At 43.3% G+C, this 20184-nt stretch overlaps 1 protein-coding gene across 1 annotated transcript in view; it reads right to left on the reverse strand.

Moving 5' to 3' along the window:
- FREM1 (FRAS1 related extracellular matrix 1) overlaps positions 1-20184 on the reverse strand; it is a 280084-nt gene that overhangs the window by 216788 nt on the left and 43112 nt on the right. The window contains exons 10-11 of the mRNA XM_033919036.1: positions 9317-9513; positions 4631-4721 (exon numbers count right to left, since the gene is read on the reverse strand). Coding sequence (XP_033774927.1) covers positions 4631-4721; positions 9317-9513 — 288 coding nt within the window. The remainder of the gene's footprint in view (positions 1-4630; positions 4722-9316; positions 9514-20184) is intronic.

Here is a 20184-nt window from a genome sequence, read left to right on the forward strand (position 1 = left end):
CCCAGCCGAACCCCCGCTGACCCTCCTATCTCCCCCCCCCCCCTCCGTGAACCTTTCCGACCTTCCCAGCGAGAGCAGCAAACCTCCTTCGCGGCTTTCTCCTCCCTCTGCCGCGTTACTGATGACGTCATCAGTGATGCGGCAGAGGGAGGATAAAGCCGACGCTACTGGAGGGAGGTTTGCTGCTTTCGCTGGGAGGGTCGGAAAGGTTCACTTGGGGGAGGAGAGATAGGATGGTCAGCGGGGTTTCGGCTGGGAGGGGGGAGAAGCGGTCTGCCTTGGTGCTCCAAGGCCTGGCGCCATTACCTTTTTCGATAATGGCGCCGATGCTGCTTTCGCTGGGAGGGTAGGAGCGCGATAGGGACCGGGCCAGCTGTGCACCCCCCCCCCTAAGGCGGCACCCGGGATGGACCTCCCCCTCGCCCCCCTTGGTACGCTACTGCCCTGGGGAAACAGCCTGCAACAAGATCGCGCGATGCCAGAGATCTTTGCCTGCTTCGGCTGTTTCCTCCGCCGCGGTCCCGCCCCTCCTCTGATATCAGAGGAGGGGCAGGACCGTGGCGGAGGAAACAGTCGAAGCAGGCAAAGATCTCTGGCATCGCGATCTTGCTGCAGGCTGTTTCCAGACGCGACACCCGGCGCAGGGGGGGGGGAACTGGACCGGACCGGGAGCACCCCCTCAGGGCTTGGTACCCGGGGCGGACCGCCCCTCCCGCCCCCCCCCCCCTTGGTACGCCACTGCCTGGTCCTACATCAGCAATTAGAGCACCTTGATAGCTTCTTCTCTACTTCAGCAGTACAGGAACAGCTTCGGTGGAGAATCTATTTGGCTGGTGAGGTTTTGCCATCCTACCAGCCATGCATTCAATACTACAGTTTTGAAGGAGGCCTGAACTAAATTGGGAGGTCCCATGCCCCCAAGGTCCCCTATAGCTGTGGCGCAGTGATTAAAACTACAGCCTCAGCACCCTGCGATTATAGGTTCAAGCCCACACTGCTCCTTGTGATCCTGGGCAAGTCACTTAATCCCCCCCCCCCATGCCCCATATTGTGAGCCCACTGGGACAGACAGGGAAAAATGCTTGAGTACCTGAATACATTCATGTAAACTTTTCTGAGCTCTCCTGGGAGAAAGGTATAGGAAACTAAATGAATAAATCCTGCAAAATTAGCACTTGGATTGGGATTGCTGACATTTACACTTACTTGGCAGCAGGTGCAAATGTTTAAAAGTGTGTATATATTCTATTAATGTACTGTTCTCTTACTTAAAAAACTAATAAAACTTTTTTGAACTGAAAAAAAAAGTATGCACAGTCATATGAATTTTATAAAGTACAGATGTAAATCAGAACTCTGCCCATGTTGTGCCCAAATTCCTCCCCTGAGCATGGCTACTCTAATTGCACTGTATAATTTTAGGCGTAACTTAATTTTATAAGAAGCCTTTTAAGCACATAAATTGGCATTTTAAGCAGAAAAGAGTTTATAAAATTACCTCCTAGAAACGGATAATTTTCTGAAACTTTTTCAGCATGTGAAGCATGTTTCAGATGTGGAAACAAGTCCTTATATTCAAATAATTTTTACTGAGCTGTACAAAACCTCCAGACAGAACATAACTGATTCAAGTCCTTATAAAATCGCACTTGGATATATTGTACAAGCGTATGAAGCAGAAATGCAGCTACTGTTATGCCGTTTCTGTATGTTTATGCTTATATTTCTTGATGCTTCATTGTAAAGCTCTTTGATTTTATAAGCAATCAAAGTGCTTTGCAATTAATAACAAACCCCCTCTTCTATTAAATTGCGCTAGCAGTTTTTAGTGCATAGAGCAGCGCTGAATGACCCGCGCTGCTCCCGACGCTCATAGGAACTCTATGGGCGTCGGGAGCAGCACGGGCCATTCAGCGCGGCTCCCCACGCTAGAAACTGCTAGCGCAGTTTCGTAGAAGAGGGGAAAAATATCAAAAAGGAAGACTGGAGGGAAAATATAAATAAAAAAAACAAACAAAAGTCACTCCAGTGTGAGAAATACACTGTCGATGCCCCAGTAAGTATGATACTAAAGCGAAAGAAAAGCCTCAGATCAACAGAGACGTGTACCCACACTTTTCCACCCTGATATCACAGGCAAAAACTTTTGCAAAAGTTAAATACTGTCAAGTGGGAGACTCAAAATAGGCAAGAAAAAAGACGTGGAGATGAAACAAAAAGATTGGGGGCTTCTTACCTTTTAGCGTATCACTGTAAATGTTTGGTTCGCCACCTGGGGACTAAGTACACTTTCTTTTTACCTTCACAATTGAGAGCCTTTCTAGACCTTAAAAAGATCTCTGAAGTAATGTAATTTAATTTAGAAAATCAGCTGGATCTTATATTTTTGTGGGATTGTCATGTGTAGTCAGCTTTCCTATAATTAATTATTTAATTTTCCTATCTATTCTCTCCATGGAATTTAATGGATCACCCTGCTTAATTTTGGTCTAAGAAAGGAATTGGATTATTATTTTTATAATGTTTTGTTCCTTGTAAAACTTATGTTGTGTATTTCTGTAACAAGTGTATTACTTGTGATATATTACAAATCAAGAAAAAATAAAGAAAAAAGACGTGGAAAACGACTGAACATAACCCCAGGTCGACATAACCCCAGGCAGGTGGTTGAAAGCAGCAGAATGGCTTTGGCCCTGAAGCAGTGGTTTCATGCCACAAAACAATCGTCGATCTGGGGTTATGTTCAGTGGTTTTTCCACGTATTTTTCTTGGCTATTTTGAGTCTCCCACGTGCCAGTATTTAACTTTTGCGAAAGTTTTTGCCTGTGATGTCAGGGTGGAAGAGTGTGGGCATTGACAGTGTATTTCTCACACTGGAGTGACTTCTGTTTGGTTTTTGATTTGCAATTAATAATAACATAACGTCAGAAAGGAACTACAAATTCAATAGGAAAGAAAACAGAAATAAAAAAACAAATGTAAGAATAGGAGATAAGGAGAAGCTGGAGGTCAAGCATGTATTACCAAACCCTCCTGTCCAGATAGGCCTGAGTAAAGAGAAAGGATTTCAGAGCAATTCTAAATTTCGGATAAGAAGTTTCTGTTCAAATAGAGGCAGGAAGGGAATTCCAAAGAAAAGGGGAGATGATAAAAAAGGGCGCTGTGTCGTATAGATTCTAGTTTTCTAGTTTAGCACAGAACACAGAAGGAAGGGCTAGTCAACATTCTTAGGGTTGTGATATATGCACATATTTGTAGACCCATGCACATATTTACTCCTTTGTAGTAAGTATAAAAATTTGTGTGAAAGAATTTCTGCACTACTGGAGGTCACTGTAAAGCCTATTTTTTTTTTTTATAAGTCTTTATTCATTTTTAAAACTTTCAACAAGTGTAACATAAGATACAATCATTTTATACTTTAACATCACTTAATATACCATCAAAGTTTAACTCACATCAAATATCCCTCCTCCCCTTATACCCAACAATTGTACTTAAGCATAATAAATTATAACGTATTCCCTCCCCCCCCTCCTCACCCTGGAGGTGTATAAACAAAGGGAAAAAATAATATTTATTCTGTACAATATTTTGTTAATGGCTCCCAAACATCCCTAAATTTCTTAAAATGCCCCTGCTGAATGGCTATTACCCATTCCATTTTAAAGATTTGGCATAACAAATTCCACCAAAAATTACAGTTCAGCCGATCCTAATTTTTCAAATTTTTCATAATTTGCTGTATGGCAACCCCTGTCATGATGAGCAAAAGTTTATTATTATTAGAAGAAATTTGACTCTTGGCTCTCATAGAAGTACCAAATATCACAGTGTCATATGATAATGCCACCGGATGTTCCAGTAGATTATTCACTTGGCCCCAAATGGATTTCCAAAAACTAAGTATCAATGGACAATAGAATATTAAATGATCTAATGTCCCAGCTTCGAGATGACTTAGAGCTATCTAATTTCTGTAAACGAACTGAGGTCCAAACTGCTCTATGTAACAAAAAAACCCAAGTTTCTCTCATAGATGCCAACGCCGTACATCTCATCCTCCAAGCCCAAATTCGTGGCCATAAGCCTATTTTATAAAGCCGCATAATCGCCTATAAAATGGATGCTAAATGGACATTGTTTAAAATATATTCCACATAGGGTATACACCCTTAATATGTAGGGTAGCTGTTGGCATTTCTGGACATTTTAGTGCATCAGCTTCAAAAAAACTAATACGCCTTCTCAGAGGTGGTCATGTTCCTTAGAATGACTCTGTGGTAGAGCTTGCTAATCTAAATCTTGGATTTATATACCGTGTCATCTCCCCAGAAGGAACTCGACTTGGTTCACATAAAAATCGATAATCGAAGTGAAAGTAGTTAGATTTGAGAGAAAATAACTTATTAATGAAGTCCCTCATCTGACATCTTAGAGAATAGATAACTAATTTTCCTTAGAACAATTTTCTAAGAACTGTTGAAATAATAGTGTTTTCATAGATTTACAAAAAAAATCTGGAAGGAGAGAAGAGTTCTAACACAAAAGGGAATCCCATTCAAAATCATTGTAAAAGTATATGAGAAAGATTGAGTACACATAGTAATAAACCTTACAAAAAAATTACCTGAGTGAATGACCTCAGCATGGGGACAGTAGGATCTTTCACTAATTTGGGTAAAGTATCCACCATAATCAGCTTGCCACCATCTAAATGGCTATACAGAGAGACAGAGACATAAGACACTTTTGGTTAGCATTGCTTTCATACTTTTCAAAACAAAACACAGACAGAATAATCCAATCAAAGTTCAAAAGGTGTTCACGGACTAAAATGCTAACTTGCGTTCAATAGTAAGAAGGAAAATTAAACATGGAAATTTGCCCCCACTATTCAACCGACGGCAGACCGCTTTGACTACTCCCCGCCACCATTCAAGCTGGATGTTCAATGTTAGGCCATTTCCTGTGACCAGCATTGAATATCCAGGTTTTAAATGCCGGCTAGCGCAAGGCCAGTTAAGCCAGTATTCAGATGGAACCAGCCATGGCTTAGTGGGCAAAAATAGGCTTGCTTTTTATGCGGTCTTATATTTACATGCTAAGCCTGGCTAGTTAAGTTCCAAATATCGGGACATAAATGGTCATGTACCTGGAACGCCCCCAGAACATTGCCAGAATTTTCCGAGGCAATAACCAGTTAAATGACACTGAAAAGGACTGGTTATCTTCTGAGACATGAGATAACCAGTTGGCTGCCTTTACCAGCTGGTTAACTCGCTTTGAATATTGGCCGGTTGATGCTTTATTTTACGTTTAACCTAATGACACAAAATGTTGCAGAATGTCCACATTCAGTCGGTGAAGAAGTCTGTATTCAGGCAGTCACCATTTTCACAAGGTTGGGATTGTCAACCGGCCATGTAGTGATTTGTAGTCTTGTTTTTGTTAGATAACACAACCAGGGTATGAGAACTACAAGTCAGAAAAGCCAGGACCAGACCAGATCAATCCATCCTGAAAATATGAAGAGAGTTGGCAACACTACTTGGAATTTATGAATATGTTTATGTTTATTAAAATATTTAGTATTCCGCCTCAATATTCAATATCTGGCAGTTTACAATCTATAAATATATTAACTCAGGAACAGGAGCTCCATTTCTCAGATAGGAGAATACTAAATTACATTCACCTCAGGATCACACTTACCATCAAACTGGTCAATTTATCACCTCATCAATGAACTGATTATATCCTGTAACTAGTCTACACATTGCCCTATCTGGCCTGTGGGGTTACTGTTTGCCAGTGGCTTCCTTCTGTATACCTGTAGTAAGAAGTAGGCCTAGCTAGGGTTAACAGATTTCCTCTTTAATAAAAAGAGGACACCTTACCCCTGGCCCCACCCTGTTCTGTTCCCAACCCCACCCCATTCTACCCCAGCCCTATCCCGCTCTGCTCCCCAGCCCCACCCCTTGCAGACATTTAGACGGGTAACTTACAGAATACTGCAAGATGTCTGCTACATTGAAGGGCCCCATTTAGGTCTATGGCAAGTATAAATGGGGAGGGGGGGACTAAATGTACACAAATATTGGGCACCCAAACGTACATTCATATTCAATAAGGCCACTTGGGCATCCAAAGGTCCAGATAGAACAGACTCTCATAAGAATATAAGAATAGCCTTACTGGGTCAGACCAATGGTCCATCAAGCCCAGTAGCCCGTTCTCACGGTGGCCAATCCAGGTCACTAGTACCTGGCCAAAAGCCAAGGTGTAGCAAAATTCCATGCTACACTAAATAAATAAATAAAATAAATAAATGTAAAACAGTTTTAAAAACATTTTTCTAAAGGAGCTTTTGATGTGCAGGAGAATGAGTCTTCAAAAATTGCAGAGTTGTTTATGTGCTTGCAAGTATGTGTGCCAGCAAGACTCTCCATATGCTTTTGTGTAGACAGTGTGTAGACATTCACAGAGGGAGGGGCACAGCAGTAGCAGAGTTGCAAAGTGCAGGTATGGGGCAATTTTACAACAGTGTTTGAGACCGCTGCTCTATACTGTTCTCAGGTTGAAAAAAACTCTGAATCTTTCAAAAGAGCCAATAGTAACTCTCTGCTGTTGGCAGTGGGAGGAGTCCACACAGTGTGCATGAGAGCCTCCCCATTGTTATGACATCAGAGGCAAAGCAGTTCCATACACCTTGAATCCTCTGAAAGAGTCAGTGAACAGAGGCATCGCCCCTTCTCACACACTCCCCCTGCCACAATTGGATAGGTCCCATGTCTATTTGTAAGGCGCATGTGGTTAGCACAATTGCTACCTAATACAGCAGAATCATCCTGACTAACCAGTTGAACATATTTACTCAGACTTTCAGGAACTGTCAAACAATCGAATGACAGTCTTTACAGGAATTTGTATAGGCTGAGGTACCCAATTCATCATAAACAAGTTTTATGACAGGCTTATGGATCCTGTCTGACCTATGTACCACTACAGTATCATCAACATGCTGACCAGATGAGTCATCTGAAACAGCAGGCATACTTTCACTATCGGCTGTATTTTCCTCAGTTACACCAATTAAAGATATGAGAGTATTAATGTCTGCCAATATTCCCTTGCAAGGACTGTTATCAACTATGGAACCACTAAGCTCAGGTAGAGGTTCAGATTCATTGGTTGATTCAGATAAATTTGGCATTGCTTCTGGTCTATGTATAGGAGATACATGAGGTTTGTCATATGTATGTTGTTTGAAAGATGGATCACTAAGATTCTCTGCACTTCTAGCATTTCTTTCAGTTACTGTCTTAATTAATGACCATTTAAGAAGCATCTCAAAAACTCAATCGAATCTAGACCTTGTGATACTGGTGGGTCCATACAGTATTCCATCTGAAATGTGGAATCCTCAGACTCAGAGTGGTCTGAGTCACAATTTGATATCTTAACTTCTGTTTGTATTCTGCTGTTGGCCTGGATGTTGTACCTACCAACATCTAAATCTAATTTAGGTTCCTAGACGCAAAACACACCCAAGATCCACCCACGATCTACCTTCTAACCACACCCACTTTCTGATAGGCGCCTTGAACTTAGTGCCTACCTGAAAGTCATAGGTACCTACCACCTAATTAATTTTAACTTTTGCCAATTATGAACTCATTAGTGTTCAATATCAGTGCTAATTAAGCTTTTTAAATAATTAAGTTAGGCTCCTAGATTGGCTAGATGTCAATCTAGGTACCTAACTTGAGGTGTCATTTATAGAATCTGGGCACAAATACCTAAGCTAAAAAGAAGCCTGATTCCACTTGCTTTGAAATCATGCTCTATGATTTCTGAAACTTCTCCTCACTGTTCTCCAGCTTATACACACACACAAGCTTTCCTGCCCAGCATCAGAGGAATCCTTGTAAATGACCTGCATTTCAGGAATAGCAGAGTCTAGCTATGCTTGCTAGTGATCAATTGCAGCTCCTTCACCCCCCTATCCAAGGTGCCTGAGCTAAAAGAGCAAAATGACAATAACAATACTGTTATGATAACTGAAAGTGAAGTAAGTTGGGAATGAAATGATATAATGATGTCGTTAGATATTGTATTGTTTCAGATAGCAAATGCCTCAAAATGACAATAGGGTACATTGTCAATGTTTAGCACACAGAAAGAGATCAAAATACAAAGAAAAGTCAACGAGAGTGTACACGCCAATAGAACTGGGACAGATTCTGACAGATGGTTCTTTATTCACTAAAAAGACCCGACACTGCCAGTGTTTCAGCTCTTGGTCTGCATCAGGGGTCTCTTAAGATGTCTGCTAAACAAATTCATTACAAAAGCAGTCCCGATGTTAATTTAGACTCAACCTCGTCCAAATGGCAACAGTAATATCAATCAAATCTTTGTAAAAAATTAAAAGCAACAGAGAGTCCAATATAAAGTACTCTCAATTATACATCAGGTTTTATATCATACAGCCCCTGGATGTTATCGAAATTTGTTGGAGTTGTATTGTCCAAGAAGGAAATTAAGATCTGCACAGCATATGAGATAGTCATTGATGAAAGAAAGAAATGTGATACATACCAGGGTCGGGAATTCTATGTTGTCAAGAGTAGGGATGAAATTTTGGAATTCATTGACAGGTCAGTTATGATTATGTAAACCCAGGGATACTTTTAAGAAACTTTTGTTGACCCCCTCCCCCCCCTTTTACAAAACCGCAATAGCATTTTTTTAGCGCAGGCCGGCGTGCTGAATGCTCTGCGCTGCTCCTGACACTCATAGTTCCTATTCAGCGTGCTGGCCTGTGCTAAAAAACACTATTGCAGTTTTATAAAAGGGAGGATCAGTTATTTGTCAATGTATTTATATGAACAAAAATACAGTAAGTATTTCTGTGACACTTTTAAAAACTCATAACGATCTAGTTATAGGACGATGCATTTATGTGAACAAAATGAGTATGTTCGTAGTGGAGGATGTAGACAAGTTTATGAGTATATGTTGTATTGTTATTGGGCTTCTTTTACTAAGGTGCGCTAGTGTTTTTAGCGCGCACAAACCACGCGCTAAGCGAAAAAAACAAACGCCAGCTCTGTGGAGGCATTAGCGTTTAGCTTGCGTGGCATTGTAGCGTGCGCTAAAACCGCTAGCGCACCTTAGTAAAAGGAGCCCATTATTTATTTTGCATGTTATTTTGTAAACTGCTTAAACTTTAGGCAGTATATAAATATTTTAAATAAATAAATATTAAATACATTTTGAAACAACCGCACATCCCTGGTCAGTTACGTACCCATCCGCAGAAGTGAAAAAAGGAGGTGTGCTTATAGTGTAAAGGAGTTCCCTCTCAGGTGACTCCATGTCCACAAAATGTAGCTGTTTCCTAGTTAGATGAATAATTTCTGTTTCTTTAACCACTAGATGCCTTATTGTCCCGGTGGCTTCCTTCGGAAGTTGATCATCGACTGGAGTGATGTGCATAATCACAGTCTAAAAAAAAAGAAGAATATTCTTAATTTTCCTTGAACTGTAAGTGCATACCTATCATGAAATAGAGACAGTAGGTTAATTCATTTCCAGCTTATTACTAAATGAGCTGTTAAGAAGTCCATAGGCATAGGTATAGCCTGTTTTGTTTGTAATGTACATAGGAAATTTTGGCTTGAATAGATAGCAACTACAAGGGGCTGCTGGAAAATTCTCAGTCCAACCAACTTCCTAAAGTCTGAGGAGTCCTTTTATCAAGCCGTGCTAGCGGGGTTAGCGCGTCAGACATTTCATCACGCGCTAACCCCCATGGCCGGCTAAAAAACTAACGCCTGCTCAATGCAGGCATTAGCGGCTAGCGCGGCAGGCGGTTTAATGTGCGGTATTACGTGTGTTAAACCCCTACCGCAACTTGATAAAAGGACCCCTGAGCAGTGGCATACCAAAGGGGGGCGGTGGGGGGGAGGCCTGCCCCGGGTGCAGCCTTAGGGGTAGGCCTGCCCCGGGTGCAGCCTTAGGGGGGGTGCACAGCCGGCCAGGTCCGGAAAATGGTCGATCGCCAAGGCAAAGTGAGTCAATCGCGGAGCCCATCCCAGGCTCCGTGATAGACTCACTTTGCCTTGGCGATCGACCATTTTCCGGACCTGGCCGGCTGTGCACCCCCCTAAGGCTGCAGTCAGAGAGGAAGTTTGGGCCAGCCAATCGCTGCTTGGCTGGGCAGAACTTCCTCTCCGACGGCAGAATTGACGTCGGGGAGAGGAATGCTGGTCGGCCCGACTCAGGCCAGACAAGGTAGGAAAAATTATTTTATTTTCAATTTAGTGATCAAAAGGTGTCTGAATTTATATCTGCTGTCTATATTTTGCACTATGGCCCCCTTTTACTAAACCGCAATAGCGTTTTTTAGCGCAGGGAGCCTATGAGCGTAAAGAGCAGCCCTGGGCATTCAGCGCAGCTCCTTGCGCTAAAAACTGCTATTGTGGTTTAGTAAAAAGGGAGGGGGTATATTTGTCGATTTTTGTATGGTTGTTACTGAGGTGACAGTGCATAGAGTCATCTGCCTTGACCTCTTTGAAAAAAACCCAGAATAGGAATGATAATTAACATTTTCTCAGCGTACAGTGTGCTTTGTGTTTTTTAAAATTTTATTGGTGGTTGATCATTTTGACTTGGTCATTTTAAAAGTAGCTCACAAGCCCAAAAAGTGTGGGCACCCCTGAGCTAGAGCGTTGAAGCTGCGTGTGGCTGCCGTAAAGGTCATCTCTGACACAACCGAAAATTGCATCAGAGACAACCTTTACAGCAGCCATATGCAACTACAATGCTCCGGCTGCTGTAAGAAGGCAGTTTAGACATCGCCGGCCACAGGACAGGGAGGTTTGTCTGACCGGGCCTGTTGTCTGGGGGGGGGAGGCGTTGCAGATCTTGTTGCCAAAATCAGAAAGGTGAGAAAGATGGGCCTGTGGTGGATGGAGAGATTGAGAGAAGGGGGCAGATGATGGAAGTGGGTAGAAAGGGGAGAGAGAAGAGGTCAGATGATGGAAGCGGGGAGAAGGGAGAGCAAATGCTGAATGGAAGTGGAGAAAGAGAACACATACTGGATGGAAGAAGGGATAAAGGAAAAGGACATATGCTGGATAGGGGAAGAAGATAGAGTTACATAAGAACATAAGAACATAAGCAATGCCTCTGCTGGGTCAGACCTGAGGTCCATCATGCCCAGCAGTCCGCTCACGCGGCGGCCCAACAGGTCCAGGACCTGTGCAGTAATCCTCTATTTATACCCCTCTATCCCCTTTTCCAGCAGGAAATTGTCCAATCCTTTCTTAAACCCCTGTACTGTACTCTGCCCTATTACTCCCTCTGGAAGCGCATTCCAGGTATCCACCACTCGTTGGGTAAAGAAGAACTTCCTAGCATTCGTTTTAAATCTGTCCCCTTTCAACTTTTCCAAGTGTCCTCTTGTTCTTTTATTTTTCGAAAGTTTGAAGAATCTGTCCTTCTCTACTCTCTCTATGCCCTTCATGATCTTATAAGTCTCTATCATATCCCCTCTAAGTCTCCTCTTCTCCAGGGAAAAGAGACCCAGTTTCTCCAATCTCTCAGCGTATGAGAGGTTTTCCATCCCTTTTATCAAGCGTGTCGCTCTCCTCTGAACCCTCTCGAGTAACGCCATATCCTTCCTAAGGTACAGAGACCAATATTGGACGCAGTATTCCAGATGCGGGCGCACCATCGCCCGATACAATGGCAGGATAACTTCTTTTGTCCTTGTTGTAATACCCTTCTTGATTATGCCTAGCATTCTATTTGCTTTCTTAGCGGCTGTTGCGCACTGTGCCGTCGGCTTCATTGTCATGTCCACCATTACCCCAAAGTCCCTTTCTTGGTTGCTCTCATTCAATAATATCCCTCCCATCGTATAGTTGTACCTCGGGTTTCTGTTTCCAACATGCAATACTTTACATTTCTCAACGTTGAACTTCATCTGCCATCTCGCCGCCCATTCCCCCAATTTGTTCAAGTCCCTTTGCAATTCTTCGCATTCCTCTTTAGTCCCAGCTCCACTAAATAGTTTTGTATCGACCGCAAATTTTATTATCTCACACTTCGTGCCTGTTTCTAGATCATTTATGAATATATTAAATAGCAGCGGCCCGAGCACTGAGCCCTGCGGAACACCACTCGTGACCCCCATCCAGTCCGAGTAGTGGCCCTTCACCCCTACCCTCTGTTTCCTACCCGCCAACCAGTTTCTGATCCATCTATGTACGTCTCCGTCCACTCCATGGTTCTTCAGTTTCCGGAGTAGACGTTCGTGAGGCACCTTGTCAAAGGCTTTTTGGAAATCAAGGTATATGATGTCTATGGGGTCTCCTCTGTCCATCCGTTTGTTAATTCCTTCGAAGAAGTGCAATAAGTTCGTTAGGCACGATCTCCCCCTGCAGAAACCATGTTGGGTTGTTTTCAAAAGTTCGTTTCTTTCCAGATGTTCATCGATGTGTTCTTTAATCAGTGCTTCCGTCAGTTTCCCCGGAACCGAGGTCAAACTCACTGGTCTGTAGTTTCCCGGGTCACCTCTTGATCCCTTTTTAAAGATGGGCATGACATTGGCTATCTTCCAATCCTCCGGGATCATGCCTGTTTTCAAGGATAGGTTGCAAATTTGCTGCAGTAGTTCCGCTATCTCCTCCTTTAATTCCTTCAGAACCCTGGGATGGATTCCGTCCGGACCCGGGGATTTGTCAGTTTTAAGTTTTTCTATCTGCCTGTGTACATCATCAAGGCTCACTTCCATGGATGTTAATTTTTCTGCTTGATTTTCATTGAAGATTTGTTCAGGTTCCGGTATGTTGGTTGTGTCTTCATTTGTAAATACAGAAGAGAAGAACATGTTGAGTCTTTCTGCGACTTCTTTCTCCTCCTTCACCACTCCCTTCCTGTCTCCTTCGTCCAGCGGTCCTACCTCCTCCCTAGCTGGCTGTTTCCCTTTAACATATCTGAAGAACGGTTTGAAATTTCGTGCCTCCCTGGCTAGCCTCTCTTCATACTCTCTTTTGGCTTTTCGAACCACACGGTGACATTCTTTTTGATACTTCCTGTGCTCCTTCTGGTTCCCTTCAGTTTTGTCCTTTTTCCATTCCCTGAATGAATTTTTCTTATTGCCTATCGCTTCCTTCACTATTTTAGTCATCCATACTGGGTCTTTTGTTCGACCCTTTTTGCACCCCTTTCTGAATCTGGGGATGTGCAGATTTTGTGCCTCGCTCACTGTGTCTTTGAAAAAAGACCAGGCATGTTCTACTGTTTGCCATTTTTTGGAAGTGTTCCTAAGTTTCTTCCTTACCATTTCCCTCATTGCTTCATAGTTTCCTTTCCTGAAGTTGAAAGATGTCGCTATGGTTCTCTTTCCGTTCGGTATGCCTACTTCAACCTTGAACTTGATATTATGATCACTGTTTCCCAACGGTCCCACTACTTCCACTTCCTTTGCAGGTCCCCTTAGTCCATTTAGGATTAAATCCAGAGTGGCATTTCCTCTCGTCGGTTCTCTAACAAGCTGCTCCATGAAGCAATCTTGTATAGCCTCCAGGAATTCTGTCTCCCTAGCGCATCTTGAGCTTCCAAGACTCCAGTCTATCCCAGGATAGTTGAAGTCTCCCATAACAACTGTGTAACCACTTTTGCATTCCCGCTTCATCTCGGCATCCATTTCTTTATCGCTATCTCCGGTTTGCCCGGGTGGACGATAGTATAGGCCCATCTTTATTTCATGCCCTTTCCTACCCGGTGTTTTAACCCATAGCGATTCCAGTTTGTTGATCATCTCTGCTGTGTCCATTCTTGTCGATTGTATGCTTTCTTTTACGTATAGGGCTATTCCTCCTCCTTTCTGACCTGACCTATCCCGGCGATAGAGCTTGTACCCCGGCAGTGCTGTATCCCATTTGTTTTCCTCATTCCACCACGTTTCAGAGATTCCAATGATGTCTATGTCCTCTGCATTGGCCATGGCTTCTAGCTCCCCCATTTTGTTTCTTAAACTCCTTGCATTAGTATATATGCAGTTTAGATCCTGGCATTTTGTCGTCTTCATTTCTTTTCCCTGTGCTTCAGTCTTTGGTGTCTTCTCTTTTGCTACAATCTTTCTAACCTCCTCTTCTGGGTTAGTTGACTCCTGTAATTTGTCTCTTGTTTCTTCCCTGCCTTTTTTCCCCTCAGTATCTTCATGGGATACCTTCTTCCGAATCATCGACGCTAGGTCGACTGTCGGCTTTCCCCTTTCTCTTAGTTTAAAGCCTGTTCTATTCCTCTCTTGACGTTGTTTGCTAGAAGTCTTGTTCCCGCCACGCTCAGGTGCAGTCCATCTCTCCTGTAGAGCTTGCTCTTGCCCCAGAACGTTGTCCAGTTCCTCACGAAGTGGAACCCTTCTTCCTCACACCATCTCCTCATCCACGCATTTATTGATTGTAGTTCTTCCTGCCTTTTCACATCTGCCCTTGGTACAGGTTAGTGAGATAGTGGAGGGGGAAGGAAAAGAGTTTGCAGACTCGTAATACTATGTTTTGATATTGTTTCAGATCATTGATCGAACCATGTTAACGAAAAGTGTGGAATTTTCAAGTGTGGAACACTGAGCCATCATAAAGTTCCTATTCCTGCAGTAACATTTCCTCATATTTGGGGGGGGGGGGAGGTTTGTTTCATTTCCTATTTCATTTCAAATGACAGAATATCACTACTGAGACTGTCTCACAACATGCATATATTAGACCAGTGATGGCTAACCTTTTTGAGCCCGAGTGCCCAAACTGCCGCACAAAACCAAAGAATTTCCTCAAAGTGCCAGCACGTCAATTAAACCTTAATAACAAGATTTTAGTATCTAAAAACTCTTTATAAAGTTGCCTGAACTATGTAACATCATTTTTAAAGGTTGGAATCTTTGTATTGTCAGAGAATCAATTTGATTCACTATCCTTTGGTTTTCATTTCAATTTATTGGCAATTTATAATGTTTTAATGATTTCATTCAATTTAATGAATTTAGGAAGAATTTGATTCAGTTACACAATATATTTTAAATGTAAAATCCCTTTTTTAAATAACATGTAAAGTCCCTTTTTTAAATAACATCTTTAAATAATATTTAAATAACTTAGAAAGTGTCTTAACTGCAAACTGAAAACACTGCTTCATGTAAACATATGCATTGGGCATGCTCTGAAAAAAATTAATGTGATTTTTGTTGTTGCATGCATGCTGATAACTTGTCAATCCTTGGCTCATAGTGCGTTAATTTCAGAGCAACACATGCAGCACTCATGTCATCCGTTAATCTGTTTCTAGCATCAGATTTTATATGATTCAAAGCCGAAAACAGCTGCTCACAAGCATAGGATGAATCAAACAAAGTAAGAAGAGCAATCCCAAGTGCTTTCATGGACTTAAAATTGTCTGGCAGAGAATTCCACGCTTTTAGGATTTCATTTTCAGAACTGCTAGCAGTGATTTCATTTGTCACCCTTTCACACTCAATACGTTCAAGAGCCGCACGCAGGTCATTGAATTTACTTTTCCAGATAGAGCTTTCTTGAAATTCCAGTAGCTCCATTTCCAAATTTTGAATATCCAACCACTGTAAGCAAGAAAGATCAAGATCTTCAAATGTGGACTTTTCTGGGGAAGTTATAAATGAAAGGGTTGTCTCCATCTTACGGAACTGAGAAAATCTTTTACTAAAATTCTCCTTTGCTTCAGCTACAATGGTGGAATATGCTTTGTGGATTTCCTGGTGTTTTTTATGACTGTCCACAAATGTTGTAGAATTATCCAAATGTATTTTTAGGTTGGGAAAATATTTTAGCTGTCCACTCTCAAGGTCTTTTTCAAAAACATGCAATTTTCTCTCAAAAGCTTTGATGTCACTAAACATGCTTTCTGCTGTTTTTCCCATGCCTTGTAATTTTTTGTTTAGTACATTAAAGTGGTTAGTAAAATCTGTAAAGAACATGAGGTTGGTAAGCCAGGCCATGTTGGTGAGTTGAGGATAGTCTTCCCCCTTTTCGTTCATAAATAGCCTAACTTCTTCCAAGCAGGCCACAAATCTCTCTAACACTCGTCCTCTGCTCAGCCACCGGACATTATTGTACATCAGTAAAGTATTATATTGTGCCTGAACCTCATCAAGAAGGGCTTGAAATTGTCGAAAATTAAGAGCACGCGCCATGATGAAGTTCACCATTTTTGCTACATCTTTGAGGACATCATCAAGTTTTTTGCTGCTTTCTTTGGCGCAGAGCGCCTCTTGATGTATTATGCAGTGAAATTGAATCAGTGGATGTTTTGCTTCCTTAGCAAAGAAATGAATGAATCCTGATGTTGTCCCCACCATGCTAGGTGCTCCATCGCTAGTAACTGAAACTACTTTTTCTGGACTTATGTCTAGTGATGAAAAAGCCTCCATCACAGCATTGTGGATATCTATCCCTTGTGTTCTTCCAGGCAAAGACAACAGTTTTACCAGCTCTTCTCTCATGATGTCACCAGTAGCATAACGCAAAATGAGCGCTAGTCTTGCATGGTTAGTAATATCTGTACTTTCATCCAAGCACATGGAGTAGAAGGGTGCTTTTTGTAAGTCGCAAGTAAGCTGTTGACTAACATCAGCAGCCATTCGCAGAACCCTATCTTTTGCAGTATTTCTGCTTAGCGGCATCTCAGAGATGCGCTGCACAATTTTATCCTTGTTTTTGAAATCATGGAAGAGTGAATTACTCCCAGCCAAAATTGCCTTTTTGATAAAATCTCCATCAGAGAGGGGCTTACCATGTTTTGCCATGCACAGTGAAATTTGAAAGCTGGCAACTGTAAGATGATTAGTTTTTGAAAGATAGTTGCTAAAACTAAGAGACTGGGAGTGATATTTCTTTAATTTTCCTACAAGGAACTCTTTTCTTTGAGCTAAACCAAGTTCAGCAACACTGTTATGGTTGGTCTCAAAGTGACGTTTGACACTTGATGTGCGAGACACAACACTTTCATTACACATAATACACAATGCTTTCCCACTGCGTTCAATCACTCCATATGTACTCTGTCCAGGCCTCTTAGAATGGTCTTCCACTATCTGTTTTTGCTTTTTTTGCTGTACTCATTTTCTTTGTTCAAGACTTCAAGTCTACAAAAAAGATAAAATTTGTATAATAAAAAAAATCTAATGAAGTGCTGTATACAAATCCGTCCCCATAAAAAAATATGTGATTGGGGAATTTTACTAATTGTAGACATCCGTTTTGGTCAAAAAATATACTGTCTGGGTGAAAACCGGACTTGTGCAACCTGAGTGAATGGGAAAAGGACTTTTATTTTTCATTATTGGAGCCTTTGTTATTTTATTATGATGTTTACAAAAGCACTGTGAAGGGCCACATATACACTTTACTGTTTTTTGCTATATTGAGTTTTCCATAAGGTACAGCGCAGAGGATTAGTGTGTTGGTTGTTCACAGAGAGCCCAGCCCTCCTCTCAGCTTACTGAACTTCTCTATGCAATCATCAAAAGCAGCTTTTTTATTTCCTCGAATTTAGCATGTCCCCCATGGAAGATACAGAGGTTTTTACAGAGGAGCACATTATTAGACACATTAACATCCCCCCATATCCTCACCTCTCTAGCATGGGAGCACTAGGAACTGTTCCTGATTACAGATGTCACATGTGGAGTCACACTACAACCTCACTGAGTTCCTGTGACAGACTCAGTGTGAAGCTTCTCTTCCTCCCCCCACTTCCCCCTCACACACTGCCTGGCTCATAGGATACTAAGGGGAAGACAGGCAGGCTAAACATCCACTCACAGGACTGCAGCCAGCACAGGAGGATGGGCCGCGGCCCACCGGGACAATGCCCGGTCCTCCCAATGGCCAGTCCGGCCCTGTTGCCAGGTGAGCTGCAAAGCAGACACCGGCACACTCGCCTCCCGCTGCGCCGCATATCTTAATTGCGGACTAGAGAGTTGCGCGGGGACAGAAATCCCACCCGTCCCTGCCAAAGTCTCACCCGTCCCCGTGAGGAATCCCACCCATCCCCGTGAGGAACCCTTCCGTCCCCACCCGTCCCCGCGAGGAATGTCCTCCGTCCCCGCCCGTCCCCGTGAGGAATCCCCTCCGTCCCCGCCCGTCCCTATAAACTTCAGAAATAGTTATTTCATTTAATTATGCTACTGAATTAAAGGCTCTGGTAGAAACCCATTTACAAATAAGCAAAAAGACTTTATTAATTTGGAAATATTAATTGGGAAGAATACACACTTTGTAAACGGGTTTCTACCAGAGCCTCTTTTGTTTATAAATTTTTATAAACACAACTAATATACTACTTTATCCTGAAGCAAAAAAAAAAAGAAAAAAAGAAATAGAATTATTTTCCTACCTTTGTTGCCTGGTTTCTGCTTTCCTCATGTTCTCATTCAGTTCCTTCCATCCACTGTCTCTCTTCCTTCTGCGTCTTCCATTTGCTCTGTTACTGTGCCTCTCCCTTTCTCCCCCCTTCCAAATTGGTCTGGCACCCATCTTCTTCCCTCCGCTCCCCCCATAGTCTGGCATCTCTGTCTTCTTCCCTGCCAGCGTCTTCTCCCCACTCTCTCTTCCCCATTTCCTTTCAGCGTCCTTCTCCCCCCCCCCATCTTCCCCATGTTCTGTCAGCGTCCTTCTCCCCCCTCTGTTTTCCCCATGGCCTTTCAGCATCCTTCTCCATCCCCCCCGTCTTCCCCATGGCCTTTCAGCGTCCTTCTCCACCCCACCCCTTTGTCTTCCCCATGTCCTTTCAGCGTCCTTCTCCACCCCTTTGTCTTCCCCATGTCCTTTCAGCGTCCTTCTCCACCCCTTTGTCTTCCCCATGTGCTTTCAGCGTCCTTCTCCCCCCCACCCCGTCTTCCCCATGGCCTTTCAGCATCCTTCCCCCCCGTCTTCCCCATGTCCTGTCAGCGTTCTTCTCCCCCTTCTGTCTCCCACAAATGCTTTCAGTGTCCTTCCCCCTCCCCCGTCTTCCCCATTGCCTTTCAGCGTCCTTCTTCACCCCTTTGTCTTCCCCAGTGCTTTCAGCGTCCTTCTCCCCCCCTCCTTCTCTCCCGCCCCGGGTGCAGCACAGCCGGCCAGGTCCCCTTACTTTTGTGGCGCTTCCGCGACCGACAGACCGACAACAGCCCCGGTCTGACAAACCTCCCTGCCCTTAACCGCGAATCTAAATTTCCTTCTTACAGCTGCTGTAAGAAGGTAATTTAGATTCGCGGTTAAGGGCAGGGAGGTTTGTCGGACCAGGGCTGTTGTCGGTCGGTCGGGTTAGCTCCACAAAAGTAAGGAGACCTGGCCGGCTGTGCTGCACATGGGGCGGGGCGGACCGCCCCCCTCCCTTGGTAGCCACTCGAGCCGCGAGGCTACTCCTCCTTACCTACCCTGCCTGCAGCACAGAGCCAAACGGAAGTCTTCCCAATGTCAGCGCAGACGTCGGAGGGAGGGAGGGCTTTGTTTACCGACGTCAGCGCTGACGTCGGGAAGACTTCCGTTCGGCTCTGTGCTGCAAGCAGAGCAGGTAGGGAGAAAAGCCGCGCGACTTAGTACATCCAGCCCCGCAGGAACCCCGCGACCCTCGGAGGCGTCCCCACGGGATCCCCGCGACCCGTGCAGCTCTCTATTGTGGACCTTCCCGCATGCCAGCTGTAAGGCCTTCGCGTGCCACAGCTGGCACGCGTGCCATAGGTTCGCCATCGCTGTCTTAGACTAACATATCTTATCTTTACAAATCAATATGAACAACTTACTGTACTCAGTAATAACAATTTCACAATTCCACAATTGCCCTTTCATGCTCTTAGCCACACATAAGAATGCATATAGGAATAGGCTATTTGAAGTGGCTCTCCAGTAGTTAGTCCATTAGTAGAGGCCCATCTTCAGATATGCCCCTTGACAGAGGTGCTTTCGGTGTTAGATGATGTAACTCAGAAAAGGATAGGATCAAGTTTGATATCAGCATCGTCAGGAACATGAACAGTTTGACTAATCGACAAGGGCTTCCAGGAACTGAATGACAATATAATCAAAGCTTCCTTCACTCTTGAAGTTCTAATCAAGTTCTACTATTTTCATCACTAGGCCTAGTTATTACACACTG

This window comes from Geotrypetes seraphini, chromosome 1 (genome assembly GCF_902459505.1).
Source record: "Geotrypetes seraphini chromosome 1, aGeoSer1.1, whole genome shotgun sequence".
NCBI lineage: Eukaryota > Metazoa > Chordata > Amphibia > Gymnophiona > Dermophiidae > Geotrypetes > Geotrypetes seraphini.